The sequence below is a fragment of the Etheostoma cragini genome, chromosome 17, assembly GCF_013103735.1.
Source record: "Etheostoma cragini isolate CJK2018 chromosome 17, CSU_Ecrag_1.0, whole genome shotgun sequence".
In the NCBI taxonomy this organism is placed as follows: Eukaryota; Metazoa; Chordata; class Actinopteri; order Perciformes; family Percidae; genus Etheostoma; species Etheostoma cragini.
In genome coordinates, this window is record NC_048423.1 from 15,010,527 (window position 1) to 15,034,471 (window position 23,945).

Consider the following 23,945-nt stretch of genomic DNA (forward strand, 5'->3'; position numbering starts at 1 on the left):
AACCCTTAGAGGGAGATTCCCACAGACTGTGACACTCAAGGACTACAAACTAATTTGTGTTGGTATTGTTTATCTCTTTATTTCAGTTAATCATAATAAAATCACTGAAATGTGCTGAGCATGTGTGTTTTTAAATTTTCATTCAGTAATATTACAACCATAACACCAAACTGAAAAGCATTTGTCATTAAAACACTTAAAAACAGACTGTACACATGATACAAAATAGGCAATTACAAGGTGAATTATGAAAATCATAAAAAACAAAAAGTGTACATAGCTTAGTTTCAATCCAACATGACCCACCTTAACAGCCACTGAACTGTCAAATAATACAAACTGCTAAGCATTATGCCACCTTAAGCCCACAACATTCACCCATTGTAGGACACTTCTAAAGCCAACTCCAACAGAATTCAATGTGAAACAATCATAAAGTTAGTATTTATATTACATATATACATATATATATACATATATACAGTACGAATGCAGTATGACAAAGACATTTATTTTCTGTAATATTCTGTAAACAAGTGAAAGACAGTTAACCTGCTATTTACAAGCTTGTCAGCAGTAAATGTTTTAAGGAATGACAGTGAAGAATCAAATTAGGTAACCGATTTTAATTCACTCCATTTGCAGTCATTACCGCCGGGTTATCCTTAAAGCATGTAGGCCACACAAAATTATAAAAGTCCGTGGACAGGGTGGGTCAGTGGGTAGAGCAGGCTCACATACGGTATACTTCAGGGCTTATGCCTTGACGCAGAGGTTCAGGGTTTGAGTCCAGCCTGTGATGATTTCCTGCATGTCTTCCCACCCTAGCTCTCCTGTCCATTAAAGGCAAAAATAATCTTTCAAAAACAAACATGATAAAGGTCCAACAATGTACAAAACACAAACTGCATAGCGGCAATGTTGCAAAATTGCACTTTTCTTCTCAGCTACGCAGATAAGTGTCTCATATTGTGTAGAGAACTTAATTTTTGTTTTGATTATCTGACCTGATCAGCGTGACAAATCACAAAGTCATATCATTGTGGTTGGCTAAAATTATAAATATTTAAAAAAACATGTGTTGACTTATTGTGAAAACAATAACCCTCATCATGAAAGTGAACATGAACATAAAGATATATAAACATAAAAGTGTCTTGAAATAAATAAGGAAATACAAAAATTCAAACTCAAGGGAATTCTTATTGATTGATAGATTACTTAGCATTATCCTTCTGCATGTAGTGAGTGAGTGGGTGAGTGGATGATTTTTTCTACAGGGTGTAATGCCTGGAATGAACCCATACGCGTGAGTCCTTAGTAAAACCTATACAAGTTAACATCATTTCTTTTTTTATGATTGTTTAAAACATACATGAAAATTAAACAATGATAAAAAACCTTAACATACAAACTTTCAAAAACACATATTTCTGCATTAATATGATTCTGTCAAAACTATACACTGTGTCTGTGCACATATTTAGAATTATCTCCATACTGACAAATGTGTGGCAGACTAGATAGTATGTGATTCTATACAGAATCATTTATATACAGAAATAAATAGGCTCATGTAAAGCTAAATAAAGATGAATAGACTCATCAAAATACAAAGCTTACTAACTTCAAATACATATATATTTTTCTGTTTACTGACAGAAAGGGGAAGCAGTGGGATCAAAAGTCTTGAACACATCTTTAAGTGTCCTGTCGTCTGCCTCCTCGTCTGGGTTGTCATGTTTCGGTTCTTCCTCCATGGCCTCCTCTTGCTCCTTTTTCACCTCTTGCTTCCTTTCCTCGACCTCTTCTTGTGCTCCTGTATAGTTCTGTCCTCCTAGTTTGGCCTGCCTGGGGTCAGTGTACTGCGGTCGGATCAGCCCGGCTAGTGCCTGGATGGGGAGGTTATGAACTGCAGGAGGTTTGAGAGGTGAGGCAGGAGTCACTATGGGAGAACCTGAAGGGGACTGCTGGTCGGAGGCAATGTCTGTGCTTTTAACTTCTTCAAAAGAGCCACTTCGCTGGTTTGGAGAGAGTGGCGGAGTATTGTCTTTCTTAGCCACGAGTTTCAAAATCTGTGTCTTTTTGGGAGTCTCTGCTTGCTCCTTCTGAGCCTGCTCGGTTTGATTACGAGGATCGTACAGACTGATGCCCCCAAGGATAGTAGTGGGACTCTCTAGCCCTCCACCAGACGATGCCAAGCGAGGGGCATAAGGTGGCAGTCTCTCAGGCTCTGGCTTCACTTGGACAGCTTGAGGAGAGGAGCTAGCACTGGCCTTCTGCAGTCTGGGGTCCACAACTCCTCCCCCAGAGGAGGGCACTTTCTGACCCAGCAGCTTGGAGTCCAGACTTCCTGTACGCTTAAGTCTGGGGTCCAGAGTCTTCTTCTGGCGCGGATCTACAGGTCTTTCAATGGAGGATCGAGACTCTAGAGATCCAGAAGGTAAGAGCCTCATACGTTCTTTCAAACGTGCAGCTACCAGTCTGGGGTCAATTGGTGGAGGGCTGGAGACGGGGGGATGATCAGGTAGGCTTGTTCGGTTCATCTGAGCATCTGCAATTAGGGGTGGAAGGGGCAGGTTGATGGAGTGCTCCTGTTTGGGAACCAGGGAAGGGATGAGGTCCTCAGGGGCCCACACCACTGTCTGAGCGAAGGCTGGTCGCTGGAGCAGGATGTCCACCCGGATGTGGCTAAACTGCTTTAACTGGCAACGAGGGTCCTGCAGTGCCACATCAGGGATAGCATCTAGAGGAATTAGAACAGCTTTGTCCCTGAGTTCCCTCTCTCCTTCATCATCGTCTTCTCCTGTAGGAGGCTTCTTAGGAACGGAGTGGCTCTGCTGGCGGTAAGAACTAGGCTCCATTGGTCTCATCTTCCTGGGGTCTCTGGAGAAGCGTAGGCCCGCAGCTCCATCGGATTCCTTTTTCATATCTGGGGGTCGCAGGTCTGTCTTTACACGGGGGTCACTGTGTGGGACCTTCACAAGCCGAGGGTCACCCAGTGCTGGAGCAGCTGGGGCAACCTGGGGGGGCTTGGACTGAGACTGCTGCATCTCATTCTGCTTCTTGAGAGATTTAAGGATGGAGGAAACACAGCTCCCATCCTCCTCGTCGCTTGAGTACCAGTTTGTAGTTTCATCTGTAAAAAAAAAAAAGATTAAATCCTATTTAAATGTTTGGTCTCTCAGAGCATGTTTAGAAATTGTCTGTGTATCGACACCTTGTTTTACTGAGGCGTTTGGATAAATCCCAGTCTTTTCACCTCAGGCCGTTTCATTTCTTAAAGAGGTTCTGGGTTTTATTTGAGCTTAATGAATTCACTAAACCTGCTCTTTCCCCCTTGGCACTTACCTCTATTTGCATTGTTATCCTGTCCCTCTGCTTTCTGTGTCTCACTCCCCTGTGGATGTGAGTCTTGTTGTTGTTGCTGCTGCTGCTGCTGCTGCTGCTGTGTCAGGTGTAAAAAGATGGCCTTCTGTACTTCTGGTGGTAAAGACTGCAACTGTGACTCTGAATCCGTCTGCTGCTGGAGGTTCGGCATGAAACCCAGACTAGGGTCTACAAAATTGATAATAAAACAATTTCAGTTACAGATAAAAGATAATTAGCTAGGTAATTAGGATAATGATATTACTATAACAGTGACCTCCTTGAGGGCCCATAGCCTGGTTTCGGAGGAAGTTGCTGAAGAACTCTACTGGGTTCTGACCCAACGATGGAAAAGGGAAGAGACTTTGCAGCATCTGTAGATCTGGTATAGGAGGGAATGGAGGCCTCTGCATATTAATCTGAGGGTTGATGTCGGGTCGGTTTCCATGGAAGGGTGGGGGTGGACCAGGGGGGATTGGTGGGTGCATTGGAAATCCGTGTGGTGGATGCTGTCCTGGGGGGCACTGTAGCATGGGTGGCCCAGTGGGGTGACCCATGGGAACAGGGGATCCAGGGGGAGGAATAGGAGGAGCAGAGAGGCCTGAAGGCGCCATACCTCCACTCTGCGTGTCCTCTGAGCCTCCACTAAACGGATTGGTGCCTTCACCTTGATTCTGGGAGAAGTTTGATCCACTGAAAAATAATACGCACAATTAAGTTGATAAACTTTTAAGAGTTTGATTTTGAGTTTGATGACAGATGATTTTGGTTACCTCAGACAAATTTTTTGTGCCAAGTCTACGGTAGGTTGAACCTTGATTTCAAACAGGGAGGGGATTTTCTTCCCGGCTCCATCTGTAGGACTGCTCTGACCAGGAGTGGGCAGCAACCCCACCCCAGGAGGAGGCTTCGGAAGTGGGGCGATGCCCTGCTTTCTCAGATCCTCCAGCTCCAACTCGTCCTCGCGGGCGTTCTCCTCTTCAGTGTTAATTATCTGATAAATGAGTCCGAAGCAGAAATAAAGATAATTAGAGATGAGAATCTTTTGGCATAGAAGAGTAAAAAACAAAATCTTTTAGTCATACCTTATCAAGCAACCCTTTGGTCACATCGTTCAAAGCCTCGTGGGAGAACTTGCAGTTGTCCCCTTGATAACATTTGGCTCCAGTATGAAAGAACTTGCATGGGTATTCATGTGCTATTTCAGGTTAAGGAATAGCACTTATTAAAAGGTATAATGAGATTTCACTTATTTATACAATGCAATTACACAAATGTACTTAAAAATGCTTGTTGTTATTAGTAAAGGATATTGTGCATGTATATGCAATTATCTCCTTTACTGCAGTATCCTTGGAGGTAAAATTTGCAAAGTTCTTTTTTCTTATCTGGTACGACAAGCTCGTGTTCAAACTTGCACTGTTCCCCCTGTATGAAGAACAAATTATTTAATCGGTGTTTATGTGTTTAATATTGCAGCGTACATTGTTAAAGCATGTAAAAGAACATTGGTATACCTTGATGCATCGACCCTCCAGGAAATATTTGCAGATGTATCTACCGTTGTGTTCGACAGTGTGCTGGTTGATAAACTCTTTGCTCATAATTGGCCGTTTCTTCTGAAAACCGCAAGAATTCTTTCCTTCCTGTGTCACAAACAACAAGATGTGGTCTTAGTTTGTCTTTTACCCCAACTAATTTAAAAACAGCCATTAAAACAGACATTCAACTTATATACAGTACTTCAGCCTGATTCCCCATGATGACTACTATAATACTAATTTAATTGTTTGGGGGTGTTATGTAAAAAAAAAAAAGTCAACATGTAATGAACATGTATAACTTTATTATGTAATAACACCTGCATTATGTAATAATCTCTACCATTTTGTATTAAAAAACCCTGAACGCAATATATAATAAATTTAACGATGAAAGATAATACTAATTAACAAATAGTATATTTTTTAAATTAATTTGGAATCACTCTTCTCGAATTTACGAAGTTGTAAAATAAGCATTACTATGTTATAAAACATAAATGAAGACCATTTTAACCATTTTGGTTGGTTATTACATATTGCACCATACTACATTTTTGCATTTTTTAAGAACCACCACATTATGTAATAATTTATTACAAAAATGCATAGCAATTTATTACATAGTGACGGCAGGTTTTTATTACAAAATGTGGCAGGTTATTACATAATGCTGGTGTTATCGTATGATGAAGGAACTATTTATCACATTTTAACCTTTTATTTAATAATGCGTTGTTATTAGTAGCATAGTATTATATAGTTCTAAAATAATATATAATCCTAATTCCTTTGGTTGAATATTCAGAGACACACATACTGGTAGCATGTCTTCCATGCCCTGGTCTCCTCCTCGACCTCGTCCCCGTCCTCCCCAGGGCTTGCCCTTAAGCTTCTTGTTCTTGTTAAGCATCCCACGTCCTCTTCCTGGTCCACTCCCTCGGCCCCTTCCTCTCTGCCCAACTAAAAATGACATTTTGGAAGAAGTGATCAAACCACAAAACAGATAGCATTTCTGCAGGAATGATCTGATACGAAAAGATTTTGAATTTGAAAAGCCTTCATACACTGCCGTTGTTTCATCCCCCTCATGCTTCCTCTCTTCATCTGGTCATTGGCATGGCGTCCTCTTCCCTGACTCTGGGAAATTGTGTCTTTTGACGGCGGATACTCGGACATGTCACCTTCGTACTCATCCTCCTCGTCATCATAGTCATACTTGTCATCACTGTAGTCGCTGTATTTGTCAAAATCACTGCTCTTGTGTGGCGGGGACTTCTGCAAGTTGCCATGGCCTCCCTTTGAATCACGTCCATGCTGGCAAGTCAGCAGTCAAGGAGAAAAATGTCAGACAATGATGCCTTTAGGAATATCAAGCGTCAACATGCCAGCGGTGGTGAACTCACCTGGCCATCAGATCCTTGGCTCTTACGGTTTTTGGGCCTTTCTGCACGATCGTATTCAGAGTCATAACTGTCGGAGCTGGAACTGCTGGAGGGGGAGTGGTGCTGAGGAGAACAAAGGAAAAACACAACATTAAAATGAATTATGAATTAGTCAAAATAGTACATGCCTTCATTGCTTTAGCAGTAAGAGCATCTTACCTTTGGTCTGTCACGCCTCCTTCTTTTAGACCTTCTCTTCTCTCTGGTCTTTTTGTATCTTTTCCTGGAGTGCCTGTGAGTCTTCTCTTCTTTCTCTTTTTCTTTAGCTTTGTCTCTTTTCTTTTCCCTCTCTTTGTCTTCATTTACCTCTGTGGCCTCTTTGTTTTCCTCTTCAATTCCAATCCCTTCATCATCTATTTCTCCATCTTCTAGTTCACCATCCTCCCTAAAAACAATAGTCAGTACAGGGAGTATAAGGGTATGTTATAATGTGTTTTCCCTTCATTTGAAGCAAATGACTAAATATCATGCCAGACCGTTTCCAATATGCCCTGAGCCTTTCCTGTACTAAAAACATCCGGTCAATAATTCAAGGCTACGGTTTGATTTCCTGTGAACCAGTGTGTTGTTATTTCATGAAAGCCAAATTAAATTCAACCTCAGGTTGAGTAAAATTCATGAAAACCTCTGATTGATGACAGAAGCAAGGTTATTCAGTTAATTTACATAAGGACAGCCGGAGGTCAGAGAAAAGTGGTTGAAGTATGATTTAGGCACACATACCTTTTTCACTGTTGAGTAAACTAGTCTGATTTAAAACGCAAAATGGCAAACATGTGTGGATGGAATTTCAACAAAAGCACAGTGTAGTTCAAGTGTAAAGACACCTCTATTACTGTTATGATCAGTATGTTAGCATCATTTTGGGCTTTCTCTCTTTTACTTTGCTGCGGCACCCATGGCCCTGAGTGTCTGCAGAGTTGTTACTGAAATGTGACTGAGCCAGTGACCAGATGAATACTTTTTCAATCTTTTGTTTTAGACAGGGACAATAAGGGTACATTTAGTTGGTTATAACACTACAGTTGGGTAAGCTTTTATAACACCTGGTCCATGTTTAAAATGATGACTGAATCGATTGAGATTCAAATTTCTAGATTTGAAATCAACACATACTGTATTATAGTAGATGGACTACACATAGCAAACAGTATTTCCTTTAAAGTATATATAATGTTCATATACTGTATACAATTCCAGTGTTTTCATACTGTGTGCTGTCAGCTGCTTTACAAATATAGTGCAGGCAGCATAATGAAACAAAACCCCCTAAAATGGAAAGAATGTCGACCCACTGATCCAGGTCAGTTTTCAGACACCAGCTACCTCTTCCACTGACACCCATGCAAATCGGGCTTCAACCTGACACCCTCCACATTCAAAGCCACCGTGATACTGTAACTAATTTTCATTTTTAGCCTGCTTAAAGCAGCAGAGACCTCAAAAGTCCATATGAAACATTTACCAACTTGTTGCATATGATTGGGTAAAACTGGCATGAACTGCTTTTTATCTATTTTGACATTTGACCGTAGTCATGTAGCTAACGGTAAATTGAGAAATGTAGGAAAATACATAATCACTGGTACAATACAGTGAATAAGGATGGTATATAAATATCCCAGCATAACTACTCAACATGTACAAAAACATGTTTTTTACAGTGAGACCATACTTCCAGTAACACCATGAGGCTCAATAAAACAACAACCCTACTTATTGAGCCAGTGCAATCATATCTGAGTCCTTATTGGATTTACATGACTTTTCAGACCTATTTTAATACCTGTCTATCCATGTAATAGGTCGAAGCAAATGCCCAGAGTGAGTCAGGGAAGGTGTATAACAGGGGATAGGCACACCTTCAATAGCTGGAAAATACCCCAGATTTTGTTCCAAACGAACAACACTACATCAGATGTTTTCTTTTCTTTGTTTGAACTTGTGTTAGGCAGGGAAACCACCTGGTGCAATCTTTGGTTTGAAACCAGCAAACTCTCTTGGCCCTCTTTGTTTACGTGGTCTGACAGCCCTGGAAGAACTAGAGACCAATCCCAAGGACACAGCCATGCTTTGTATCCAGCAGAAGTGCATTATCTCAACCCTGCGTGAACCCTGTCTCAGCAGTACTGCCAGGTGCCCGGCAGGGGGAGTGCAGTACGAGGATGGGCGTGGCATTTACACCATAGTCATTTGCATAGCCCCCTGCAGATGGCAACACAATGAAGCCATGAATTTTTCCCAGTACCACGACAACACAAACAATGAGGTCTGCTATCTTGCATGGAAATGGTCATAAATGAGTCTTATCGACACGGTGATGGGACACCTAGGCTATTTGGTCAGCGTTATTCAATTGCACCAAAGAGGCATGCAAGGATTTTTAGGGGGAAAACCGTGGACTCTATTCCCTTCAATTCATGGTTGAAAAAAAAAAGAAAACAGTAACACAAGCATGTAGACCCACAGCACCGAAACGCACAGATGAGCGTATTAAGAATTGCATAAGAATGTTACTCGACCTTTCATCCCCTGCAAGCTCAGAGTCTGTCATGTTTTTGTCAAGAACAGGGGCTGGGGGACTGGAAACAAGGCTCACAGAAGCCATTGGAAAACGGATCTGCCTCCTTTCTCTCCGGTACAAGAGTGAATTAACACAGTCACTCAAGGAGACGTTGGGTTGTGAGAAATGCTGGACGATTTCAGACTGGAAAAAAAACTCACGGTGTTACATGTCTCGACAGAGACATTAAACAGACACTCTCCTCTTTCATATCATTGACGTTTTAACTCTGTGAGCACAGCTTGATACCCCGCTTTGCTAATGTCCCGTCGGTTGACAGCTGCCATGGTGAAATAGAGGAGACGGAGGGAGAAACAGACAGAAATGTAACCATGTTCGTTGATTTCAGCATCTTCATAGGATTTCTCAACAGGGACATCATCTCAAAATGGCTTCTGAGGTCTGCAGCACATTCCTAGATCGTGTATTCCTCCACCTATATATAGTCGTAACAGGATCTATCTAACTTGGCCACAAGAAATCCTAATCACCTATTGGTGAGATCTCGAGCGGGCAAAGAAAGCTCCCATTCTTATTGGTTTAAAGCAATGTCAGTTATTTTCAACATCTGCAACAGTGTTTTGTTCTTTGTCAATGTGTAATTTATAACTGTGTATTACGTAGTTACAACAAACCGGGTTTATGGTATTTTTAAGACAAAACAGTTGAAGCCAAATATCTTCATCGCTTTAATAGCTTCTTATAATACACCCATAAGTATTAGCTAGCTACGTATATTTCCTTGCTTTTAACGCTCACGCACCCGTTCACGCGGAATCGTTGTTGTCTCGAGGCGCTTGTGCCGTCCCGTCAACGACCACCAGGTGTAGCTCTGACTCTACAAGCCGAAAATACAAGCTTGTCCAACGGTAACTTCGAGCCAATAAACAATGCAAGTCCGGTAGTGAGTAAAATGTTAAGTCAATAGGCTACATGCTTAAAATGAGTGTTGTTCTATCTGGTCTAACGATTCCTTAACGGTTAGTGGCAGTGGCAGTGGTGTTAGGCTACATATTGTTCATTTGTGTGGTTATCCGACTCAGTCATTCAGAGATACGGGGTACGTAATGAACATCACACTATTCCGAGGAAGGTCTGCGATCCAGTCATTAGAGTTTCTAAGGAAAAGGAAATTGTTTACCCTATGGCAGAGTAACCTAAACAAACACAAGTAGGTCATATTACACTTGCGTGCATTTTGCCAGCTATAGCTGACCTTCTGTTGTGTGTAACTTTCCTTGACAGCAACATAAAGATAAAAGAGAAAAGCATACAAGGTTGGCAGTATCTCGGTGGGAGGGATTCTAGCTGCAGGAAACTAGGTAGCGTTCAGAGCTGCGGAGGCTGAACTTTCCGAGCTCAGATAAAGAGACGCGAGCGCATCTCTGTCTCAGACACCTGATGAGCATCCTCCAAACTCGTTAAACCAGGGGACAGAACTTTGCTAGAAGTAACTCTTTTTAGCTATTAAACAAGCACCATAAACAAGAAGTCTTCCAAATCTTGGAAAACACCAACAGGGAACAGCATTATACTTCATTATTAGGCTACTGGACTTTAAGAGATGGCATGGTCTTTTCGACGCAGGTGTTTGCTTTTGCTGTGTTTGACAGCTATCCAGAGTGGTCATGGTGCCGTTCAGGTAAGAGCAATTTACTCTATTGGTACTGTTTATGAAACAACTCACAAAGTTGTTTACTATATACAATCTCAAAATCTGTGCAAACTATATTTGTGAATTAGGCATACTCATACACTTGAGGAAAATTACTCCATTTAATAGCTTTAATCTTATTATCCATAAAAAGTCACCCCAACCAATAACATTGCCTTTTATGCTGTTTTAGCACTTTATATAATTGTGTGTACATGTGTTATTTTCAGTTTTGCAAAGGTTTTTAGTCACAGTCTATGTTTTCCACTGGAGAAATTACTCCTAAACTTTAGACCTAAGTTTTGCTTTTCCAAAAAAAAACTTCCACTGTAGCATCCGGATATGAGTCCTCTCATGTCTTGTCAGCTGGTGGCATTTCCCTTTTGCCTGAGGCAGGTATAAGGAGCAGAGCACAGTCTAACTACTACACTGGTCCAAACTATGTGTGCTATGAATATTAATGTACTGAAGCTAGTTGTGATTGTACAAGGCCCCTCAAAATTACCAGTGCAGGAATTTAAGGTATGCTGCACAGAGAAATTGTTCCTATGAGCATGTGATTAATAAACCCTACTGAAAGGATTAGAGGCACTTTCTCTGAGGAACTTTGTAACGGCTTGACCAGCTTTCTCTCTCAAGTAACTGCTTGTGGCACCCATTCTATTTTAAGTCTGCCCATTCATGTGTCTACCACCATGCAAAATTTACAGAGGAACAGCATTTTGGACTTAGGTCCCACTGACATCTGCCAGACAGCTTTTGTCCAGCTGTGTCTGCCACTAGAGCTGTGATAGTGAGTGGAAAAGGGGATGAGGGAGAGAAGAAGAGAGAGTGCAATGAAGTCTGATGGAAAGTAGTGGAAACAAAATATACTTTCAAATAAAAGACATTGCGGTGACTGAATCGTGCAAGTAAAAACTTGTTACATAATGTGTTTTAATATTAATGAAAACTCTTTGTAACCATAACAATCATGTGCCCACAAATAAGATGGTTTAAGTTTCAATTACATCATGCGCCACAGCTGCACATGATGTTTATTGACAGCTCATGTTTTATATTTTATTACCATTAAACAGAGGTAACTTTTATTCCTGCGCTCGTTTTCTTGTTTGAAAGTCGTTGCCTTTTAAAAAAATTTGCCAAGGCTCTTTTATGACTCTTAATTTTGCTAATAGTGCTCCTTCTTTATCCACAGACGTGCATGGATAAGCACCAGGTGGTTGGGGTGCTTCGTCAAATGGAGAAGTTTCTGAAAGGCCAGGAGATACGCTTTACAGAGGGCCTCCGGATCATGAAGTCAAAGCTGGCAACACTTCAGAACTCTGTCTCCAAGTTACCTCAAGCTGACCAATCAGCTGGTGATTAAAACGCAGATAAGACACAAACACACACACCACCCTAGTCATCATGGTCCTTATCGAAATCATCATCATCCTCTTTAAAGGCCTTTTTCTTAGCAGACATTTTGACTCATCATAGCAGGAGTTACTTATAATATTAATGACTCTGTTCTATCAAGTGTCTGAGTAAGTCATGGCAGTGTGACATTGAGCCAGCATGCACAATAGCAGGACCCTGACACTGACGTAGCTACTAGCCTTAATTCATTACTTTTCCCACTCTCACTGTCAAAATGTCTTCTCTGTCCTAAATCATTATCTTCTATCATCTATCAATTTGTTTTTAGATACAGTAAGGGTCAATTATTAAAACCAACTGACTCACTTATCCTGGCTGATGGACCTCTGCACAGGTAGTGGCTGTACAGGGATATACATAATGTCACCGTCATGTTACATATGTATGAATTAATTCCATTCCATTAGATTGGACATTTTACAATAATTTGGCTAATGGAATTTGGTGAGGTTATTATTTTAAACATGTCTAATTGCTCAGGTAAATAAGTGAATGAATGTGTGTTATTTCTATTGATAGAAGTTAGAAAGGACTTTTTGCTCTATCCCTGAAGCAATATTTTTATGGAGTCTACAATTCTCTGCTTGTTTGACAATTTGGCATAAATAATGTAGGGGGAAATTGGATTAATTATTGATTAATTAAGTATTTAGTATTTATGCAATATTTGTGTTTTAACAAGTGGCTATAGTTTTCAAATTTACAATTCAAATACAGTTGATTGTGATGATTTAAAGTGTATTGAAATGATCTGGTGGATGCCACTTCGATACTACTTTATGATGATTAACTATGAACTTGATTTTAGATAGTCATAACTAAATAAACATTCTTTAGGTAAAATCAACTTCCCACAAAGCCCGACTACTAAAAATGAAGTAAAGATGTCTATATTTTTTCCGCTGAAAAACGCACAGTAAATTGTTGGCTTTAAAACTATGAGTTGGATTTTGATTATATGCATTTTTTTTCACAGAAAGAGTTTACAGAATGAGTGGTCATTTAATTGACAATCCATACTTTATAAAGTTCCACATGCATCATTATAGGACTGAGGTCTTGCTCCGTAATTCAGTGAATGATTGTTCGCTTAAAGGAAACAGAAAATACCAATGAATCAAATGTACCAAGTAACAATTTGGGAACATTAAATTGTTTAAAGTTGATCTTCAAACAGTTTTTACACACTAGAGAGCCAGATATGTCTTCTTCTATTATGGGATTATATATTCACCCAACAGTGGGAGGCCATCTCAGTTACAGAACTGAGTATTTGACAGAGGAAGTCAAATTGTGGAATTGTGTTGTTTGGCAGCAGACACGGAGGCCAATTTGTTAGTGATGGACCAGTGCAGTCCATAACTCTGGAGAGTACTTGGCAAGACAGGAGGAAGCTGATATAATATAGAATTTTATCTAATGATAATGATGTCAAAATAATGTGCAGCATTCACCATCTTCTTTCAGAAGGTGTATTTAGCCTATTTTACTCTATATGCTTCCCTATATACAGTACATGCAAACACTATATTATACACAGTTTTCTTTCCTATTGTACCCCTGTGACATCATGCTCAAACTTAAAGTGTACAGAGCAAGACACAATGGGCTTTCATTATACTACAAACACGAGCTGGACTTGATGGAGGTCTGTCAATGGGACATTGACTTATCATACAGTAACGTAAGTGTTCTGATAGTAGTTTTCACTTTAGGTTGAAAGAATAGGAAAAATTTTCTCCTATAGTTGGATGAAGCATAAATTCTCTTAAAAGTAAAAAATGTATTGTCCACTCACCATTTTAAGTAATGGTGTTACGTTTTATATTATACAAGCCTTAGACTTTCCAGAGAAGAGAACATAGCATAACATTTGGCTGCTGGTAAAAGTCTGACTCATAAAAATGGCCGGTGCTGTGCTGGTTGACTGTAAATGAGGCATTTGAACCGTCCTCTCTCATGAAGGCTGTGCACTGCCCAGTGACACGTGTAGAATGCCAGAGGATGTCGGGAGGCTTACTCCACATGTGACCAGCCTTCCTCTCGTGCTCTCTTTCTCTCTCCCACAGCTCCCACCACCTGCCCCTCTCTGGAAGCCCCTGCTCATGGAACCAAGTTTGGCTCAAAGTATTTTGATGGACATGAGGTCCATTTCACTTGTTCCCATGGCTACCATCTTGTCGGTTCTGCCACACGTGTCTGCCAGGACAATGGCACCTGGACTGGCATCAGTGCCATCTGTAAAGGTAAGCAAGATACAGAAGTTCCAGGCATATTACCTAGCTAAAACCCTTATTTCTAACCATGTGTGAGACCAGTGTTACATTTGATTCAGGTGAGGAATGCAGTCTCACTTCAGCTAAACCTGTTTTCATCACAGGTTTAGGAGCTTTTCACCCCCATGACTTTCTCCAAATACAAACACAAATTCAGTACTTTTCTGATTTGGTGGAGTGTTTTGGGTCAGGAACTGCTATGTCTGTGTATTATTCACTGTTGAGCAGAAATCCCTGCCCCAATTCAGGGTGAATTTGGCTCAGCAGTGTTTGTGTGCCAGGCTAAAAGAGACAGCAGCACACACACACACACACACACACACACACACACACACACACACACACACACACACACACACACACACACAGATAACAGGCAAAGAAAAGAGGCATTCTTTAGTGGCTGGAGCTCCTATGTGTACTGAATGAAGCCCTCGTTAAAAAGGCATTAAATGTCTCTGAACACAATAAAACACCTGTACTGCATTCCACTGTGGGGTACCTTACCCTCCAGGTTTCTACTCCTCATGAGCAACAGTGGTTGGGCTACTGTAAGATAAACCCTACCTCTCTTGCTCATGTTTCCCTAGTCCTTTGACAGCAGTCCCACTGGACAGGGTTAGGTCCAGACATTATACCCACACCATGGTCTGATAGCACAGAAGTATGCTAAGCATGCTATTGATAGCCCCTTCAGCCACTGCTGGTGGCACTCTTCCAGAAATTCCAAGTGGCGCACTCAGTTGAACATGTGCATACATTTATTGACATTCATGGTTAAAACAACATGAGAAGGTTTGACTGTGCACAATATTATCCCTGTTTTTTTTTTCAGCCCAGCAAAAGACGTCTAAATTTAGTCATGCTTAAAAAGCGGTATTGACGGAGTGTGAAATCTTTAAAGATAAGAAGAGTTCAAAAATATCTAGCAGAGTGAAGTGGGCATTTACATGTTATGTCCCTGGCTGTGCTGGCCCCCAAGGAAGTCAAAAACATTACAGAGATTGGTGCTCATCCAGTATACTGTGGCCTGCTTCGTAATTTTCACATCTGCACAACTCTCAGCTCTCTGCTGACTGCAGAAACAAAGATCATGAGGCATTATATACTATTTTTCCTACATTTTGTTTTCTTTTTGTAGTACTTCTTTATCGAGTGATAGTACATTTTATACAGGTTTATCATCTTCTTGGTGTGATGGTTAATAATCTATATGTCACAAATACGACTCAACATTGGTGGGTAAATTAATGGATATCTACTAAATACATACTGAGATGTCGCCAGTATGTATTCAGTAGGTATACAGTGCGGTTCGAGAGTTTTGGCACCAGGTAAAAATTTGTATTAATGTGTATAAAGACGCCATTTTCCTTTTTCCGGTTATTTTGAAAGTGTAAATGATGGAAATAAAAATCTAACTTTTTGTGACATATTATACAAATGTGTAATCTGTCATTTGATGCCTTTTGGAGATTTTTCTATCTTTTCTTGGCTTCTTTATGCACATTAATACAAATTTTTACCGGGGGTGCCTAAACTTTCAAACCCCATTGTAAATCTTACTCACAATCAAAAGAATTTACAGTAAGTATGTTAAATAAGCATGCATGAAGCTTGCTTGGAAATGTGAATAGAAATCACAATTTTCTTCAATTATCAAAAACAACAAAGGCATCTCTTCCTTTATTTTGATGTGTTTCACAATGCTATAAAGATATAAGTAAGACATAGTATACGTCCATATAGACTTACGCCAACAATTGAAAATTTGAAGATGCAGATGGATTTGATTAAGTTACACATTAATAGTCATCCCCAATAGATCAAGATAACTACTACTTATCCACAAATGGAACAAATATAAGGGCGTAGCTGACTTGCTGTTGGCTTACTGTGCCCATAATGACAGTACCAGCTTCTCCTTCTTATCAAAGTGGGTGGACACTCATTGCTGCTCCACGGATGGATGGTAGAAAGGGTTTACAAGGCTTACAGAGTCTCTTTAATTTTTTATGTATTTTTCAGGACCACCTTACCATCACTTTTCCTTATGCAGTTGATAAATTGGGCTGCAGATGATTTCAGCCAACCATTGTTTTGATTTCTTCTATATATTTTGTTCTGAAACCTGTATTAAGCATCTTGTCTTGTTTATTTTGTCTACATTGACAGAAGCACATGGAGGACGTATAAGGAACTGTTAAAACAATGTCGAAGGACGCATCAAAACTTAAAATCAGATCTTTGATCTGTATGCATCAGTAAAATGAGAAAACGGAAACATGAGGTTGTGTAGAAGTTTCTTAACAAGTTGACCACAGCTATTTCTCTCCTACACCCACAGATATAAGTGAGTGTGCAAGTAATCCCTGCCAAAATGGCGGTACCTGTGTGGAAGGTGTTAAGCAGTACAAATGCACCTGCCCCCAGAACTGGAGCGGCTCTCACTGTCAGCACCAAACCCAGACAGGTCGGTACCTTGTTTCCTTGTTTCAATTTTTTTTTTTTATGTCAGTTAAGACCGACATATGCTACTCTACATGTTTACAATTTGTTCAGTTCAAGATGAAATTAGCATAGGTAATCATTTCTCATCTTTTCTCCCTTATGCAGCACCACCCGAGTGGAGCGTTATGAACGATCCCGCATTCAGCCGGAGACCTCGCTGTGCCCAAGTGAATCGAGCCCAACACTGCAGCTGTGATGCAGGCTTCCACATGAGTGGCACCTCTGACAACAGTATCTGTCAAGGTGAGCTGTAATTATGTGTTACTTAGTTTATTCCTGTGGGGAAACTCTTCTTTTACTACTCCTCCTATTAGGGAAGCAAGTTTAGCTGCGGAGCAGTTTCCCTCGAGCTGGTGCTCTGCTCAACGCCATCTCAGCGGTACAAATGGCAGATGTCATAGGGACTTTACTGCTGAATACCCAAATATTCTACTCCTCTAGTGAATATGGTTACAAATGGGAGTAATCTGTTGAGCAAGACTGTGAAAAAAAAAATAATAATCCTTTTGAGAGTTTAGAAGCAGATTAGCATCCATTTAGGTCACAGTTCAGTTGCTTTTAAGATGTAATTGATTGAGTAACATTTTGAAATGAGCATTTTCATGCAGTTGCCTCAGATGTGGTAATGTCTAATATGGTTAAAGGGAAAAACTAAGGGAACGAAATGTGATGACAACCTGAGACACAAAAACAACATACTTTGGATCCTCAGAATGTGTTGTAAACCCTACAAGGTATACCATTACCTGTATCTCCTCCCTCCTAGTAACTTTTACATGCAAAATGGCCTGGTCATGATGCAAGTTTAAGGCATGCATTTCTTGTCTGCTTCTTGACAGATGTAAATGAGTGTGAGGTGTACCGTCTTGACCAAGGAGGGAAGTTGTGCGTCCACGAATGTGTGAATGTTCCGGGTTCGTACCACTGCTCTTGCCCCAGCGGCTACAAGTTGCTCCCAGACGGGCGGAGCTGTGAGGGTGAGTGACAAGAGGGAACAGAGGACAAAGGCTCATTCACAGAGCCCTGGCTGTAGATCTGGCTGGGTATGTAGCACCAGAGAGGAATACCTGTGATTTAAAAAGACGAGGAGCCCACAACCTTATTACCACTTCCATTTGCAACCCTGAAGCTTACAATGCTTGCCATGGAATAAATGACCTCACCCTCATCTTTAGGACATGAAGCGTTTTTGGGAGACTAAACTAAAAAACCAAATAAACAGTCACAGCACAGCACCCCCTGCTCAGACTGTGGTAACCAGGAAGCAGCAAGTCAGTCTGGCAAGTCTCTCTCCCCGCTTCTCATTCTAACGTGCCTCTGCTGTTTTGTCTTCCAGATGTGGATGAATGTTTAAGCCAGCAGCACAACTGTAGCAGAGGGACAACTTGTATCAACATGGGGGGAGGCTTTCTGTGTGTCAACCCAGAGTGTCCCCATTCTCATGGTAACATCAGTTACGTCAAGACATCTCCCTTGTAAGTGGATACACCCCGATTGATGTCACACACACATAAACAATAGTGGCGTCCCCTGTTGATACTGTACAGATGTAAGTGACTAACCAAGGGATGTAAGTGAGAAATAGAAATAAATAGACTAAATAGGCAATGTAAAGTAATTCCACACATTCCGATCAAAACAATACACATACGATTGTATACTATTACAGGTTATGTTTATTAAATAAAGCCAAAAATATGTTGCAGACTAGAAATCACTAGTATCAGCTAGCGCTAGCTAAAGTCACCATTAGGTAGCCACTAGTTAACACTAGCAAAGGCTAGCTAGAAGGGTTTGTTTTGACTTTTTCTTGGAACGCTAACAAGTTGGGAGTTGTGACTTGAAGTTGTAACTTACTGGTTAAAAATTGTGTCTGGAACGCAGCATTAGTGTTGCGGGGTTAATTTAGTAATCAGGTTTATCTACATTAATTGGTGTAACCACGACCGAGACTCGGGTGGAGACGGACGGCTTCTGGGCAGTGAGAAAGCATTCAATGTCCCTTTTATTAAGTGAGAATTTTCCCCATATAATCCTTAGGACCTACCAAGGACCTACCCAGGAAGGATCCTTCACATTGTGTAATAGTTAGAAGTCAGTTTCATGTTTCATGCTGACAGCATAAAATGTCATCTTTAAATGTCAGCACGTCTTTGGACTTTTTATTTTTAACAGACTTTATTAACACAGTATTTTTACAATACAAAAAAAACACAATGGTAAAGGGAGTATTTTTTTCAAATGTACACACAAAATTACAGTTTACATTTTCAGTTCATAAAAATAAATAACACAGATCGGCCAAGAGAAGTGGAGAAGATGGTCATACCAATAAAAGCAGTAAGGTAATACAGGGAAGACAAAGGGTTTGTATGCTTTAACTTTAAAGTAATTGTGTTAACAATACTGTAACATCTGACAGGATGCCATTTTGCTCTGCACTGAAGCACTGCAAAGGCACATGGGACCTTGTTTTGAACGGCTACCATGTTCATCGAAGTACAGTATGTTTTAATAATGTTCTGTTAATGTTTTGGGCGCGCATTTATTTTACCTGGGTTTTAATGTTGTAGGTCTGTTTAGTGTTCAGGTTTATCTACATTGTATTTATGACCGAGACTTGCGTGGTGATTGCTTCTGGGCAGTGAGGGTGGACTTAATGTTTTTGAGTAATTTGGGAATAAATCTTCAGACTGTCACAATGTGGTGCTGAGAATAGCTGCCTGTCCATGTTTGCAGTATTTTGGTTAGCCTTCCCAAACCTACATTATCCCAAGCCTACCGTGATCTCTCCACCCATGTAGCGGTGCTGTAACTGTGGCCTCCACCCTTAGCCCCAAATCAATATCTGCCTAGGAGATTGGCTAGTCTATCTGCATTGCTATTTGTACTTGTAAATACACAGGCCACAAGAAGTAATTAGGTTGTTTTTTTGGTTCACATTTACTCACAACATGCTAACCGTCAACATAGGATTCCATTCTCTACGCTAAGCTAACTAGCAGCGGCGCTGCAAGTGTTGCACCTGACTAAAACAATGCATGCACTGAGACAAAAAATGCTTTGGCCCACCGATCTACAGCTAGGGGAGATCATGATAAGCCCTATCTCAACACACAATGGTGTATTCCTTTAAAACCACATAGAATTTCTGTGTATTCAGGCCAAAAGTTTGGAGAAATTACAACTTCCATCTCCCTATTCGACAGTCACCAGCAAGGTGCCTCATGTAAAAGCCTGAAACAAAGCTCTGTCTGCTTCTACTAAACAATCAATGTGGTGAAATACTGCTCCACTACCAGCACAGAGGATGAATACATGTTTGGGAAAACACTTGTAACAAGGCAGAATTGAGTATTATACTACATAATTCTGCTATGCAGTATTACAAAGATGGAAATTTGTGCATACTGCTCACAACGCAGACAAAAGTTCACAGCTTGCTATAATCCAAGACTTCAGAGCACATGACCTCATATGTACTGTATGTATGTGTCACTTCTCTTTAGTCACAAAGAAAAAGTTATAAACATGTTCCCATAATTATGTAATCATTTTCTCAGTATGGCTGCATTACATGACAACTACCCAAAGCACAGGGAATGGAAATAATTTACCACTTTGTCCTGTAATTCCCCGCTGCTCATTAATACGTGCTTTCTCTCCTGCAGTCAGTGTGAGAGAAACCCCTGCCCCATGGACAGCCGCTCCTGCCACTTGGCTCCTAAGACCGTGTCTTTCCACTACCTGTCTCTGACCTCCAACCTGCAGACTCCTGCAACACTTTTCCGTATGGCGACCGCTACCGCCCCAGGGCGCACTGGGCCGGACGGCCTGCGCTTCGGCATAGTGGGCGGAAACTCCCGGGGCTACTTTGTCATGCAGCGTTCAGACAGGCAGACTGGTGAGCTGATTCTGGTCCAGAAGCTGCGCGGGCCGCAGGAGATCACCGTTGATGTGGACATGTCTGAGTACAGCGACCGCACCTTTCAGGCCAAACATGTGGCCAGAGTTACCATTCTGGTTTCACCCTACAACTACTGACAGCGAGCTGGCGAAGGAGGAACACTAGAGAGGAAGAACATAGAAAAGTGTGTAATGGGCAGTGAGTGAGGCCAGTATTTGATCAATGGCCAATTGACCAAAAGAGTGAGAGCGTGAAAAGCCAATATTTAACATATTCATATTAGTCATATTATAAATAACAATATATGGCAAAACACATCATAGATGCTTCTTTTATGTAGTGTCAGAATCAGCTTTGACTAATGTTTGACTGAGTGTGTTTGAATGCATGGAAACTATCTAATCAAAAGCATGAGTGCATTGGGTGGGATGGAGAACTGTTTTTGAGACTGCTGTTTGTTTAAGTTTGTATTTTTACGTTTAGTAGATCATGTCTGTGAAGCTCAGGGTCCGGCCCTGGGGCTGATGCACTGCCCTCGCTTTATTGATGATAAAACTCCAAAATGTTTTAGTGCTCCTGTGGCTCTAAATTATTTGAAACATTATTCCTGGTTTTTACATTGTAACATACTGTAAGCCACATATTTATCTTCCATCATATACTGTATATTTGCTTTTTATTTTTCTACTAGCTTAAAGGAGCTGTATTCAATAGCACATTGATATAGCAGAAAACAAATATTTGCTGTACAAAGATAAAGTGGAGTGATGGCGTCCTGAGCAGAGAAGGAAGGCATACTCACTCCCTTGGTGTGTGTGTGTGTGTGTGTGTGTGTGTGTGTGTGTGTGTGTGTGTCAAGGCAATCCCAGCCCGCTGTTTTTTTCAGTCATTCGAGTTTCCCAATACGTCAAATACCTATGTTTTTTGTCACGGACACATGCACTAACATGCACTCAGGGCCGGACCAGCTATCAGAAAAAAAACAGAAAAGCTCAGATCACAACACATACAGTACAAAGGTGAGTGTGCTCAGGACACCATTAATCCACTATAACTTTGCATAGCAAATATTTGTTTGCTGCTATATTCATGTTCTTAACGTTCAGTACAGAACCTTTAAGGCATCATCCATTATACTAAGGGAGCTGTTGTTTTTTAACAGTAGATGCAGTACTGTACGTGGGCATATTTTCTCTATTACTCATTCTGTATGTTACCTAGAAAACATATTCTAAATCATAGATGATTTGGCAAGCTTGCAAATGCATTACACAGTTTCAGTACAATTTTAATTGTCTCTGAATAACTGAAATAAAGTCAGTCTAACATTTCAGTATTTGTTAGAACTACCTCACTTGATGCTGAACGGTGTGCGGTGAAATGTCCTGGTGGCAATGCTTGTTTTCATTCTACGTTACAAGTGAATTTTAATGAGTGAAATTCAAACCAACGCATAGTAGATGAATGAATGCTGGATTGCTATAAAAGGTGCTTTCACTGAATGGATGAAAGGTTAGTGAGGAAAAATGTGTGGCAAAAGTTCAAAGACAATACAAATCAAAGCGGCATTTCCCACAGGTCTGGGATACAAACAGAGTTTCGCTGTATTTCTCTTTGTACAAGGAACAGTAACTGTCAAATTTTAAAACCATATCTAAGTCAGATTAATACTTGTTTGAAACTAATGTTCACCACATGTGTTTTCTTAACTTTATTAACTCTGTCTTCCTCTCACATCTCCATCTAGGGTTTTACATTGCAAAAACAGGCTCCAGAAGAGCTGCATGCTTCCAGGACGGAGTGGATGGTGAGGGTGGGACCAAAACACATGCCCTGATGCCGGTACACACTGATCTGAAATTGAGAACATGCTTTTAATGGCAGGCGTAATTTCCTTCAGTAACCATACCAGAAGGGCTCATATTGCAGCCTTTGTTTCAGGCTTGTGCTCAGGACGTTTGATGTCCACATGTTTCATCCATTCTGAGACAGAAGGCTATATTGCCAGAGACAATTGGAGAGCGCTGAGCTACATAACACATGCCATTCGCTAAAGAGTAATGATAAAAAAAATATACAGTGAGGGCTTTAAGGCAAAGCCAGCACAGAGACTAGGTGACAGAATCACGGTGACCTTAGTATCGATTCTTCCTTGCAATGCTTATTGTGACTTTAGTGATGAATGAAAGGCATTGTTGAGTAAGTACAGCAGTACTTTTATTATCCAGGAGAGGAAACAGGTCTCCTGTGGATCATCTTTTATGTGGGATAAATGTTTGGAAGAAATCTAGAAATATGAGGGTATGGGAAAGCAGAAGGAAGGTCTTTGAAGTGGCCTATAATTTGCCATTACAGGCCGTTAAATTACTTATTACAAGTTTAGAGAGAAAGCACATATGATGGATTGACAAGATAACCGAATTAATGTAGCAAAATGAGGCCATTTCTTTCTGTTTGTTTCCAAAAAGACATCATGATGGTTTTTAATGGTGATTTTATAATTGTATAGTTGCACTTGAGGTATTTGGGCCCTTAATTTTGGTATTTTAGAACTAAATACCATGATGGTCCATGAGTGATTATAGTTTTACTTTAAAATGCCACTTTTACTGTTTCTTACCAGTTTGTTTTACCAGTTTTATCAGGGCTGTTCTCTATAAAACAACTTGTAATGGAAGCGTGACAAAAACATTGATTTATTTAATGAATTTTTAATGTTGTTTCAACCTTCTTGGTCACAACTAGCCTACTAAAGGCTAATGACTGAAAAAAAAAAACAACTATAAATTAAGGACATGTTTACACAGAAACAGGCAAGAGAAAACGCAAAAGTGGTATTGCATTATCACTTTTTTTTCCGCTTTTAGACAAGAGTTTTGGGGGGGGAAATCTGCAAACGTGTGTGAACTTTAGTTTGTACCCCAGGCGGCTAGGTGGCAGTGGGAAGTACTGCAATACAACACCACCAAGTTCACGCGCCGGCATACAACCTTCCTTCTACTTCTCAGGGTGACGCAGATCCTCCTCTGCCCATTTCCTCTCGCTCTCTCTTTCTCTTCATCCGTAAAGCAGTAGCCTACTCTGGCTTAAATGAATAGCCTACACATGGTCATTGAACTATAACAACCTTATCCACATTGTCAAAATCATTTAAGCATTGAGCCATTATATTCAACTTATTTTAGATAACAGGAGCCTTCAGTGGCCTACTCCGTTACAACAGACTACCTGAACACATTTTTCACGTCTCTTCATGA

General features: G+C 40.6%; 2 protein-coding genes and 1 long non-coding RNA gene across 4 annotated transcripts; 2 read left to right on the plus strand and 1 right to left on the minus strand.

Moving 5' to 3' along the window:
• Positions 1–53: 53 nt before the first annotated feature.
• On the minus strand, positions 54–9,357 carry LOC117960000 (zinc finger CCCH domain-containing protein 6). 2 transcript variants are annotated; one of them, XM_034897452.1, is made up of 12 exons: positions 8,878–9,357; positions 6,515–6,740; positions 6,317–6,418; positions 5,978–6,227; positions 5,731–5,873; positions 4,887–5,015; positions 4,683–4,797; positions 4,455–4,564; positions 4,143–4,363; positions 3,647–4,062; positions 3,352–3,558; positions 54–3,139 (listed from the first exon to the last, which is right to left on the minus strand). In XM_034897452.1, the coding sequence occupies exons 1-12, from the start codon at positions 8,961–8,963 to the stop codon at positions 1,653–1,655; spliced, it is 3,492 nt and encodes a 1,163-aa protein (XP_034753343.1). In that variant the 5' UTR covers positions 8,964–9,357; the 3' UTR covers positions 54–1,652. The 2 variants fall into 2 exon arrangements, with proteins under 2 accessions (XP_034753343.1, XP_034753342.1); XM_034897451.1 differs by having other exon boundaries at positions 5,978–6,236.
• LOC117960041 lies at positions 6,896–22,093 on the plus strand. Its single transcript, XR_004660056.1, has 3 exons — positions 6,896–6,907; positions 9,365–9,366; positions 21,713–22,093. It is a non-coding gene; the product is annotated as an uncharacterized LOC117960041 (long non-coding RNA).
• On the plus strand, positions 10,270–20,938 carry LOC117960018 (fibulin-7). The gene is made up of 8 exons (XM_034897513.1): positions 10,270–10,560; positions 11,771–11,933; positions 14,064–14,240; positions 16,618–16,743; positions 16,887–17,024; positions 17,621–17,758; positions 18,118–18,256; positions 20,453–20,938. Exons 1-8 carry the CDS (start codon positions 10,483–10,485, stop codon positions 20,823–20,825), a joined length of 1,332 nt encoding a protein of 443 aa, XP_034753404.1. The 5' UTR covers positions 10,270–10,482; the 3' UTR covers positions 20,826–20,938.
• Positions 22,094–23,945: the final 1,852 nt, after the last annotated feature.